This window comes from Jaculus jaculus, chromosome 3 (genome assembly GCF_020740685.1).
Source record: "Jaculus jaculus isolate mJacJac1 chromosome 3, mJacJac1.mat.Y.cur, whole genome shotgun sequence".
In the NCBI taxonomy this organism is placed as follows: domain Eukaryota; kingdom Metazoa; phylum Chordata; class Mammalia; order Rodentia; family Dipodidae; genus Jaculus; species Jaculus jaculus.
This window is the reverse complement of record NC_059104.1, coordinates 171,860,736-171,872,860: the sequence shown is the minus strand read 5'-3', so window position 1 is coordinate 171,872,860 and position 12,125 is coordinate 171,860,736. Positions and strand designations below refer to the sequence as shown.

The following is a 12,125-nucleotide window of genomic DNA, read 5'->3' as shown; positions in this document are numbered from 1 at the left end:
ATAATATAAGATATATATATATTTTTAATTTTTTGTTTATTTTTATTTATTTATTTGAGAGTGACAGACAGAAAGAGAAAGAGGCAGAGAGAGAGGAAGGAGAATGGGCCCACCAGGGCTTCTAGCCACTGCAAACGAACTCCAGACGTGTGCGCCCCCTTGTGCATCTGGCTAACGTGGGTCCTGGGGAATCGAGTCTTGAACCGAGGTCCTAAGGCTTCACAGGCAAGTGCTTAACTGCTAAGCTATCTCTCCAGCCCCATATATTTTTTTAAAGTAGAAGAAGATCTAGTTTAAAAAGGGAGTTGGTGAATAGGGATTTCAATGGAAGGCAGAGTAATGGGGGAATAAGAGAAGTTAATGGGAGGGGATTATGTTCAAAATACTTTAGGTAAATATATAAAAACTGTCAATAAAGAGGATTTTGGTTGCCACTTGGCAAATACTTTACAATTTCTATCTTCATACTCCCTGTAAATAGGAAATATTTGCCATCCTAAACCTGGATTACCAAACTTAGACTTTACAGTAGCACAGCATAAAACTAATCATATATTATGTTTCACAGTGAATCCTTGCATGTGGAAGTGATCCTGGATTTCTCACTTTGAGATCAGTGCTAATCAGGCTGACCTGGTTTTTAGTATCATGGTATGACATGAAAGGCTGTTTCTACTTGACACATGGAATGAAAAGAGGGAGAGCCCCTTACTCCTGCTGAGTAATGGTAAACAGGTGTTCCCACAAGAAAGTCTGGATAGAGCATGTCTCAGCACATCAAAGCATTCCTGTGTCTGTAATAAAAGGAATTCACTCTCTTGTTCTTTTTTTTGTTAATTGTTATCTTGTTTTTAATTTCTTTATTTATCATAATATGGAAATAAAATAAATATCAAAAATTTCCATCAAGAGGGTGTTTAAGTGATTGTTTCATGATGATCTGTGAATTTTTACTTTGTTTAGCTACAACAATGCCTGCAATGAATATGCTAAGTCATAATAGAAAAGGAGTAAAGTGACAATTTTCTTCCAGATTAGGTATCTTAGTTATTCATGACAGTAGAAAAGATCAATAATAACTTTGTTTACACATATTATTTGGAATTAACTTGAAATACCTGCTTTGGAGAAGGGCTAAAAAAGCCAGTGCCTCACCATTAACAATTCTCTTATATATGCCTCAATATATTCTATGTGTTTCTTAATATGTTTAGTTCTGACATTATAGCCTACAGGATTGAGAGCGGATGCAATGAATACATAGAAATTGGCCAAATGAATGTGGATGTATCAAGGTACACTTCATCTAAATCAGTGGGGGGTCATAAAGGAAAAAATATAAATGCTAGAGTGTAAAGGTCAACATCACACACACACACACACACACACACACACACACACACAGAGGAACTGCAAGTGCTGAGTGCTTTCAGCCAGGCATCCTGAGAAGAATCTGGACATAGGACATGATAATGGCTTTAATGTCACATACCAAAATGATAATCATAAGATGTGTAAATCTAGGGGTATTGCAAAATAAAATGGTCTCCGTATGATGACCAAAACATTGCTGAATTACTACCTCATTCATTAGCATCAGTTTGTAGTGAAGAGGGTTGCCAATGGCCATGCCAATGCACAGGGAGATACAAACATCTGGGAAGACAACCCTTAAACACAATGGCCCTCAGTTTTCTTATCTTATGAATTTTTAAATAATATCCACAGACGAGAGGATAACACTCATTTTAAAAAATGTTAATTTTTATTTACTTATTTGAGAGTGACAGAGAAAGTGGGGGGAGAGAGAGAGAGAATGGGTGCACCAGGGTTTTCAGCCACTGCAAATGAACTCCAGATGTGTGCACCCTCTTGTGCATCTGGTTAACATGGATTCTGGGGAATCGAGCCTCAAACCAGGGTCCTTAGGTTTCACAGGCAAGCACTTAACCACTAAGCCATCTCTCTAGCCTGATAACATTCTTTTTATTTTTATTATTATTAGTTATGTACACAGTGTATACAGTCATGTAGGTACTATTGTTAGCCTCTTCCCTGTCCTCCACCACCCCCCTGCAGGGTCCTTATTCTTTGGGGAATATGGGTCGTGCATTGTGGGGTTAGCCATCAGTTATGGGTAAGAGGCAATGTCTCTATGCATAATGACCCAACATGTGGCTCTAACAGTCTTTCTGCCCCCTCTTCTGAAAATTTGCCTGAGCCAGGTTGGGTTCGTTTGAGGTCTGCTTCAGTGATAAGGTCTTGGGAGCTTCTGTGTCTCTGGATCTTTGGTCTGGTGGGAGTTGAGTGTTCTCTGTGTCTATCTCCTTCACCTTTGTGCTAGTACAAAGTTCATCAAGAAAGCAGCAAAGTTGCTCATTTCCCCAATTACTCTTAGTTTTAGCTGAGGCCCTTTTGACGTGTGAAGTGCTGGTTCTCTCCTTATGATCTGCATCCATCTGAAAAAGAGAAGTAAATTCTCCAACAAAGCACTTTTTCAGTAAACATATATCTTAAATTACATTTAACTCTCTAAGTTGACATTCTGAAATAGTCATTGCTTTGGAAGACATTGATTATTTTTATCTTGTTAGATATGAAATATTAAGGTCATTGGACTTCTTCACGAATATGGTATATTTGGGATGGAGAGATGGCTTAGCAGTTAAGGCACTTTCCTGCAAAGCAAAAGACCCAGCTTCGATTCTTTGGGTCCATGTAAACCAGATGCACAAAGGGTGCATGTGTCTGGAGTCATTTGCAGTGACTAGAAGGCCTGGCATTCTCATTCTCTCTCTGTCTCTCTTCTCTCTTCTCTTCGCTTTCTCTCACTCTCCTTGCAAATAAATAAATTAAGTTAAAATTAAAAAAGAAAAATAATATGGTATTATCCAGGGAGTTAAATAGAAATAAATACAAATGAAAGAGTCATTGGAAATTTGTCCAGTAAAATGTTGCAACTTCTGTTCACTTTCATCTCACTTCAATTATCATTTTAAATATTCTTCACTTTCTTCTCAAAGATTAATAGCTGATTCAATATTTTTGGTTTTCCAAATGTCATCTTTCTCTCAAATGTTATTTAATATAATTGATAACAGATATAGAGTAAACTTTCATAATATTTTCTAAAATAAAACTTTTCCTCATTGACTGGACTTATGCAGAAGATAGTAAAATGGTGCATTTCAGAGTATCATGTAATATGCATTTCTGTATTCAAGAAAACATTGTCTTTTTATTTTATTTATTAGATTTGTACTCAGTCAAGTTGGTAGCATTGTTACCCTTCTTCCTGTCCTCCCCCCTCTGCGGGGACCCTCCTCATTGGGGAATATGGGTCATGCATTGTGTGGTTAACCATCAGTTATGGGTAGGAGGCAAAGTCTCTGTATATCAGGACCCAACCTGTGGCTCTGACATTCTTTACTCCCCCCTTCCACAAATTTCCCTGAGCCATGTAGGTTCATTTTAGGTCTGATTCAGTGATGAGGTCTTGGGAGCCTCTGTGTCCCTGGAAAACATTATCTTATAGTCAATCAGGCTTAGAAATCACTTTTTTATGCATTTATTATGTGAAATGTTTTAAGATAAAATCAGGGAATGTGTGTGTGAAAGAGAGACAGAGAAAGAGAGAAAGAGATCAGAGCCATGATTGTCAGTGCAGTGCATTCAGAGGAGACAAGAAAGTTGGTTTAACAAGGGAGGTTATCATACTATAAGAAGTGCAAACAAATAAACTGATTTTTAAGTATCAAGTAACTGAATCTTGAATACTAATACCAAACATTTCCTAACTCATTTTGTTAGCTATAGAAATGTGCCTTCTTTGATCAACTTTATTATTTATTGAAATATAATATAGAAGCATGGTATAGTAAAATGGGAGAAATAAATCATAGCCCCTTTTTTCAAAGCAATTTGCTTAGACAAGAACAATCCTTTGCTCAAATAATGATTTCCAAAACATAAATAAAAGGACACAGAAAAATATCAAGAGACATAAACAAAAATGAGCAATGAGAAGGCAAAATATAGCCAGGTATGATGGCAACAAAATAATTGGTATCCGAGCAATGTAGGTCATCCTGCTATTAAAAAAAAAGTGTGATGAACTAAAAAGAAATGGAGAATGAAATACTAAAGACCCATACAAAAAGAGGAAAAAGTATTAAAAGATACTGGTTATTTAATTTGGATCATTGCTAACAAGAAAAACTATGGAAGTTTAGTTACATTTCATGAAAAGTTACTGCTAACACTAATAACAGTAATTATATAGTGTTAACACATTTATTTATTTTCTAAAATCTTAATTTTCAGTATATATCATCTATTATTGTATCACAATGATCTTATAATAAATAGTACATATTTGTCATCACAATGTGACCTCAAAAGACTTAAATGAAATAAACATTAACAACTAATAAGAGAATTTGATGTATGTAACCCCTCTTTTAGCCAAAGACTAATGAGAGCCTAACATGGGAGAACATAATATTTGTCTGTCTAGCATTCTGATCTGGTTCCTAACACTTATCCCATTTAAACTATGCTTACTTCACTCTGCATTGGAGAATCTGTTCTTTTTCAGAAGGGACTGAGACCCAAGGAGATAAACTACCCCTTGCACTTCATCCAAGCTACAGCTGAATTCACAGAAGAATTGGGGAGACATGAAAAAGTGCTGCACCCACGCTGAACCTGATAATCAGTGCCAGGGTGAAGGAGACCGATCCTGAGGATACTCAACACTTACCAAAAATAGAGGTCCAGAGGCTCCTAAGAGCTCACCAGTAGACTTAAAACTCACCCACCACAGCTCAGGAAATTCTGTGGAAGAGGGAGCTGAAAGATTGTAAGAGCCACAGGTTGCGACATCATGCCCAGAGGCATTCCCCATTCCCCCAAATAAATGACTGCTGCTTCCACAACACATAAGCCACACAACCCCACTGAGGAGGGTCCCCAGCTGAATGGGTGCAGGGACAATGGAAAGGAGGGTACCAACACATGACGTTAATAATAATAGAACTAAACAATTAACTAAGATAACATTAACGGTGTAAAAGTGCTAAAAAATTAGTAAAATGAATATTATCCAAGTAGAGAATGATACAAAGCGTATATTAACCAAGAATTAAGATTTTATCATGATAATCAGCTATGAACTATTATCATTGCATTGTTGCATAATAAAACAGCTTGTACATCATTTCCTGAAGTGGAAACTACAAAAAAAAATAAAATAAAAACCGGGTTACTTAAAGCCTCCTCCTTAGTCTAAATGCACGCAGGATTCCTATACGAATCTGTTTTGTCCTGACGCTGTAGACAACAGGGTTAAGCACTGGGGGAAGAAGCAGGTAGATGTCAGCCATGAGGATGTGGACAATGGGAGAAAGATGCTTCCCAAAGCGATGGACCATTGACACCCCAATAACAGGCACAAAGAAGATGAGAACCACACAGATGTGGGAGACGCAGGTGTTGAGTGCCTTCATCCGCTCATCAGGGGAAGCAATTCCCAGCACAGCGCTCAGAATCAGAGCGTAGGAGAGAAGAATGAGGACTGAATCCACCCCCAGGGTGGCGATGACTACGCACAGTCCATACACGCTGTTGACCCTTGCGCTTGAACAGGATAATCTCAACACATCTTGGTGCAGGCAGAAAGCATGGGAGAGGGTGTTGGCATGGCAGTAGTGATAGCGTCTCAGCAGCAGGGGTGTGGGCAGTACAACTCCCATGCTTCGCAGCAAGCAGGCCAAACCAATCTTGCCAATGACGCTGTTGGTGAGGATGTTGGAATAGTGCAGTGGGCGGCAGATCGCAACAAAACGGTCAAAGGCCATGGCCAGAAGCACTGAGGACTCCAGGAATGTGAACGTGTGGATGAAGAACAGCTGAGTATAGCAAGCACTCGCATGGATCTCCCGAGCGTCCAACCATAGTATAGTGAGCACGGTGGGAAGTGTGGACATGGACATACCCAGGTCAGTCAGAGCCAAGATGGACAAGAAGTAATACATGGGCTGATGGAGGGAGGACTCTATCCAAATGACAGACAGGATGGTTACATTTCCAATGAATGCAACCAAGTACGCAAAGCAAAATGGGACTGACAGCCAGGAATGGACATATTCCAGTCCAGGAAATCCCTTCAGGAGAAATATGGGCTCTTTAACATCACTGTTATTCCAGACCAACATGCTGAGCTTTCAGTAGCTTGGGAAAGAATAACAAATGGCCTTTGTTATTTGCTATTCCCCAGCCATATTTTGTAAGTACAATCAGTGCAACCAGGAGAAAAAATACATATTTCCTCCAAATTCTACTTGGAACAAAGGAGGATTTCAAAGAGTCTTATTGAAGAAAGTTTTGTTTTCCAAATTGAAAAACACTAAACCATGAAAGAAAAGTGGACACTATATAAATATGGTCACCTCAGACAAGTAATTTGTTGGGTTTCCACCAGTTCTGGAAAAATTTAAGAAACACAGATGCAGAGAAAGTTTTTACTACATATTATAAAAGTCAGAATAAATGCCTCTTGTGGATTTAAATAAACTTCATGTCAGAAATGTTATTAAATAAATCAATGATTGTTTTTTAGATTGGATCTATGAAGTACAACTGAACTGTTGCCATGAAGGCAGCAAGCTCTTTCATGTGGATTTATATTTGATGTCACAAAGTGAGTATTGACATCCTCCTATAGCTTATTTCCTGCCCTGACAATATGAAATCCAAAATAATATTAAAAAGATACATTTAACTCAGTTGTTTCTTCAATCTTAAATGAGCAAAATCAACACTATTTCACTTTATTGTTATTTGGTATTTCTTTCTTTCTTTCTTTCTTTTTTTTTTTGGAGGTAGGGTTTCACTCTAGCTCAGACTGACCTGGAATTCACTATGTAGTCTCAGGGTGACCTTGAACTCATGGCTTTCCTCCTACATCTGCCTCCCAAGTACTGGGACTAAAGGTGTGTGCCACCATGCCCGGCTCCATTATTTCTTTATTGTGTGTGTGTGTGTGTGTGTGTGTGTGTGTGTGTGTGTGTGTGTGTTTAAGGCTGGACTTTGAAGTTTCTAGGTAGAGTTGACCAGTGATGAAGTTTCTAGGTATAGTTGACCAGTGAGCTAAACTCCTCAGCCCATATATTTTATTGATGTGTCCTTCAGAATATTGTCTAAAAGAATTGTTAACCCAAACATTATGTGGAGGTATAATATTAGTACCCATTCCTGCCTGCTTCTTTAAATCCACAGAATCCCTGCAATGCAGTGACAGAGTAGCATTCAGCAATCAATGGCAGATCCTGCTTCTGCTGCTGAAGCCGTCAAATGGGGACTCAGTTCTAACTTAAGGGGAAGACTATTTCAAATGTGGGCTTACAAACATATCATGGGACTCCATTCTTTGGCCACAATGCTTATTTTTTAAATTTTATCTCATAAAGTCCCAAACATGATATGAACAAAACAATATGCATGATTTAATGTCATATGTTGTGTTGTTACTTCCCAGGATAGTATCAGAATAGTCAAAGTAGGCATCCAGATGAAGGAAAGCATAAGGTTAGTTTGCCCATAAGCTGTGAGGAGAGGATCTCATATGAAGTTCTTTCACTCTGTAATTAAACTTTCTCTCCCAGCTATTATATGTCTCTACTTGTAAATTTTTAACTTCCCCTATATTATTACAGTGCAAGAGCAAATTACTTAAGCTGTACGACTTATAACTCTTAAGAAGTCTTAACTTACAATCTATATATCAGAAAGTTTTGCCTAGCCATTCTCTCACATAATTAGAAAGATTTCCATCACTTTATCCAAATCCAGGCCTCCCTCATCCTCTACGGTGGATGCAGCCCTGCGACTCTGCTCCAGCCCAGAGCAGTGAAACTGAGTTCACGGGGGCCTTGGCTGAAATAAAGCAACACCCACACTTCTTACCAAGCAGAGTGTTCACTCAAGGCACTCGCTCTTCTGTACCTCAATGGTATTGTTTTTCTCTCTAGTCTTCAACATCTCCAGAAACTTCTAGCAGAGTTTTTTTGTTCTTCTTTTCTCTGAAAGTATTTTTCTCTTTCCTCATTTATTGCTAAGCTCATCTAATCTGGGCATTAATATCCTTGTGTATTACACACACACACATACTCTACAGTGAAAATTGTTCCACAATGGAGAAGTTTCTTTTATAAAATTATTATTCTATGCTGTCTTTTAAATTATTCAACTTAAATATAAACCACATTTTCTTCAATTCTTACATGTTTCAGGAAATACAGTAGGTCATGACTCTATTACTGCCTTGTACCCTGCTCTGAGACTCTGATTCACTGAATACAATGTTTGGCAATGCTCAGTTTTAGACACGTCTATATACTGAATTTCAGGCAGGCAAAAATATCCCTGTTTACAATTTCATTTTTCCTATTGCATATATTTAAGAAATACAACAAAATCAGGTGATTGACATTAAGTATGTATGTACTTGTGTAAAGTTTGTATGTGACATATTATTAGAGTCAAGAAAATTATCCTATCACTTTCCATAAGTAGCTTTATGGGGTTGTGCATGTGTGTAGTAGAAAGGGCACCTAAGATCTGCTTTTCTAGCAAATTTGCCCAATGTAGTGTATTATAAACTTTTACTATTTTTATCCTTAATCATTCTACATAATTACAAGTTTTAACCGTATCACCAACTTCTTCACATTTCTTGCACTTGGCTGTCTTTGGTAATCAGTGTTAAATTCTGTTAATATGCAGACTTCGCCTTGATTATCCAGGCATTTCTCACTAACTTATCTGTCATGTCATTCTTAGATTCTCTTTATTGTTACATTTCCTGGGTTCATTTATTTCTAACTACTGCAAGTCATTGCTTTGTGTAACTGGTTGTACAATTTCATCACACTGAGGTTGAAAGATTAAAAAAAAAAAAAAAGTAAACCACTATTTCCAAGGGTAGAGCCATGAAAATGCTCATGTTCTTCACTTTATCAATCAGTGACAGGAAAGCTGTTGAAGCTAAGATGATTTTCTTGCAGCCTCTCAATTACGTGAGCTGCAGTCCTCAAAATCTATTGTCACAGTCCAACTTATCTTAAAATTGCTATAAAAAGATTGCAGGGTAACATTATAATACATTATGTATTACAAAATTGTTCACAGATAATGACACCAACTTTTCCTCATGCATATATTAAACATTATGTATTAATAATTTTACTCTTGATATATATTTAAAGAAATATTCATTTGTTGATATGTGTAATTAAAAATTAACACTTACTTTAAGTTTTGCTTAAGAAACCCGCATCAATAAGTCGTCTTAATTGCCAACAATATGCTATTTCGCAAATAGCAAAACTCACAGTTGCATTTTATCTTTTTCAAACTAAACTTCCTTTTCCCAGCATAAATACAGTCATATTCTCTTCTTGTGTCTATTTCTCTCTGCCTCTTTTTATTTACTATTTGAACATCCTTACTTAGTCTTCTCTATCAGCTTCCGACCAGTAGTTCTATTTCCTTTATCTAAATTTGTCTCTTCAGCCTGAAATCCCATTTTTTTTTTCCAGTTCTTATTTGTTCTTGTTGCTTTTCTTATCTTAATTTTCTTTCAATTTGAGTTCCTGTCCTCTGGTTTAATCCTGCACTTGAGAAGAATCACACCTGTGCTGATTATAGAGGCTGCAATCTTGACTCACCATGAACCTTAGGTCACAGAAAACTTGTACTCCAAGTAGTGAGGTTTGGATGCTTCCAATATCTATATAATACTCCCCATTCTCCTGGAGTAGATCATTATGAATTAGTCTGAGATTCTATTAGATCCCCAGAGATGAAGGACTTTTACACAGCCCATAATCCCATACAACAAGAGAATATGACCTTAGTCCTGGGAATATCAGAAACATATCCCTATATATATCTTGCTTACCAATCCTTCTTTCACATGTAATGATATTCTTTTCTCAAATGAGAATTAAATAATGAGTCCTTGAAAACTGCCTTTATTCAGAGGAATCTTGAAACCAAATTTATAGCAGAATGATATAAAGCCATGGCAAGAGAGTCTCATGCTAGGCCTTTTTTTTATAAAGTGCTGACAAATACCCCATGAACAACAGAATTTATTAGCAATGTGTGGTAGTTTGAATGGCCCCCAATAGATTCAGGAGTTTATTAAAGCTTGTAACTTAGATCTCCTGCCACCTGGCTGGAGGAGATGTCACTGGATCCTAGGGTCCAGCCTTAAGGTGTTTTGGGGGTAGATCTGGAATTTCAGCCTAAGGTATGCAGAGAGCAGTCTGGGTGAGTTCTGCCTGGGTACTCTGCTGTTTGGCTGTCTTTTGTTCTGTTCTGTTCTGTTCTGTTCTGTTCTGTTCTGTTCTGTTCTGTTCTGTTTTGTTTTGTCTTGTTTTTTCGAGGTAGGGTCTCACTCTAGTTTAGGCTGACCTGGAATTCACTATGTCATCTCAGGGTGCCCTCAAACTCAGGGCAAACCCCCTACCTCTGCCTCACAAATGCTGGGATTAAAGGCGTGCGCCACCAAGCCCTGCTGGCTGCCTATGTTTGCTCTTACTTTGGGTAGTGCATTTTCTCTATTTCGTCATTATGGAACATCCCCTGGATCTGTAAGCATGAAATAAATTCTGTTCCTCGTATAAAATGTTTCTGATTTGGTGGCTCATACCAGCAGCATGTATTTAATACATAACATTTTATTTTTATGGGTGCTATCTTTTCATTAGGGGATTAGTATTAATTCATTAAGCAAAGCTATTTATAAGTGGTGAGAAGCTCCGGCCCTGCACTGATAGAGATGTACCATAGCTTCAACAGTCTAGCTGAGCTACCCAATGCTTCACGACTTTTCAGAAAAATTTCTACTAGTTTCTAAAATATATCTCTTAGTAACATAATTGACAAAATTTTGGGGAGAATTGCATATTTAGGATGTTATATTTCAAGCAAAGAATGTGTACTTCAATTTGTTAAGACACTTAATTTTTTCCCTCAGGATTGCCTTATATTTCTGTGTTTTGAGATTACAAAATCTTTCATAAGGGTTATCCTTAAGCATTGAGTAGTAATTTTGATAATCTATGGAGCATTATAAATGATCTATGTCTGAAACGTTAATATTTATATGCAAAAATATTCACCCAACAACTGACTGCTGCTCCCTCAATGCATAACCCACAACCCCATGGGGAATACCTGCAGCCACGCTGAGGAGGGCCCCCAGTGGAAGGAGAGCAGGGACAAGGGAAAGTATGGTACCAACTCATGATGCATCCATATTAAGTATGTCCATAATTAATTTAATTAAAAAATAAAATAATAAAAAATAAATTCATATTGAATATTTTTAAGAAAAACCACTGAAGTTATTACCTATGTTTATAGTGATTTCTTTATTTTTTTAAATATATTTTTTAATTATTTATTTATTTATTTATTTGAGAGCGACAGATACAGAGAGAAAGACAGATAGAGGGAGAGAGAGAGAATGGGCGCACCAGGGCTTCCAGCCACTGCAAACGAACTCCAGACGCGTGCGCCCCCTTGTGCATCTGGCTAACGTGGGACCTGGGAACCGAGCCTCGAACCGGGGTCCTTAGGCTTCACAAGCAAGCGCTTAACTGCTAAGCCATCTCTCCAGCCCTATAGTGATTTCTTTATTAAATGGCTATATATATATGTACTTTTTATATAGATTTGTTACTTAACTAGTATAGATAATTCAGATTTTTTTTCATTTTGAAAGTTTTCCTATAAAGAAATGTAAAGGCTGTATTTTAACATAACTAGATGCTCTGGTTATAAATTTATCTATTTTTTAACTTCTGTTTATCTCATAGTATGCAGTTTGTGTAAACATGTTGATGTTTACTGGACAATTTTATGATTTTACATTGTCTGCAATAGAGCCAAGATATCTTCTGTTTCCATTACAATGCTGGTTTTATATACATGCTCTCTTTTCTACTTACCAGTCCTGTGGTGGATGAATTATTTTGTTGTCTTCTTTCAGATAATTGGCTGTCAGGGGCTGGTTTATCCAGAAGCACCTACTAAGCAGAGTTTGGTGTGTTAAA

At 37.3% G+C, this 12,125-nt stretch overlaps 1 protein-coding gene across 1 annotated transcript; it reads right to left on the bottom strand.

Moving 5' to 3' along the window:
* Nucleotides 1-5,267: 5,267 nt before the first annotated feature.
* LOC101593449 (olfactory receptor 51L1) lies at nt 5,268-6,215 on the bottom strand. The gene has a single exon (XM_012950368.2). It carries the CDS (start codon nt 6,213-6,215, stop codon nt 5,268-5,270), a length of 948 nt encoding a protein of 315 aa, XP_012805822.2.
* Nucleotides 6,216-12,125: the final 5,910 nt, after the last annotated feature.

Coding starts and splice junctions, on each gene's coding strand:
- LOC101593449 (XM_012950368.2), bottom strand. CDS start 6,215: ATGTTGGTCTGGAATAACAGTGATGTTAAAGAGCCCATATTTCTCCTG.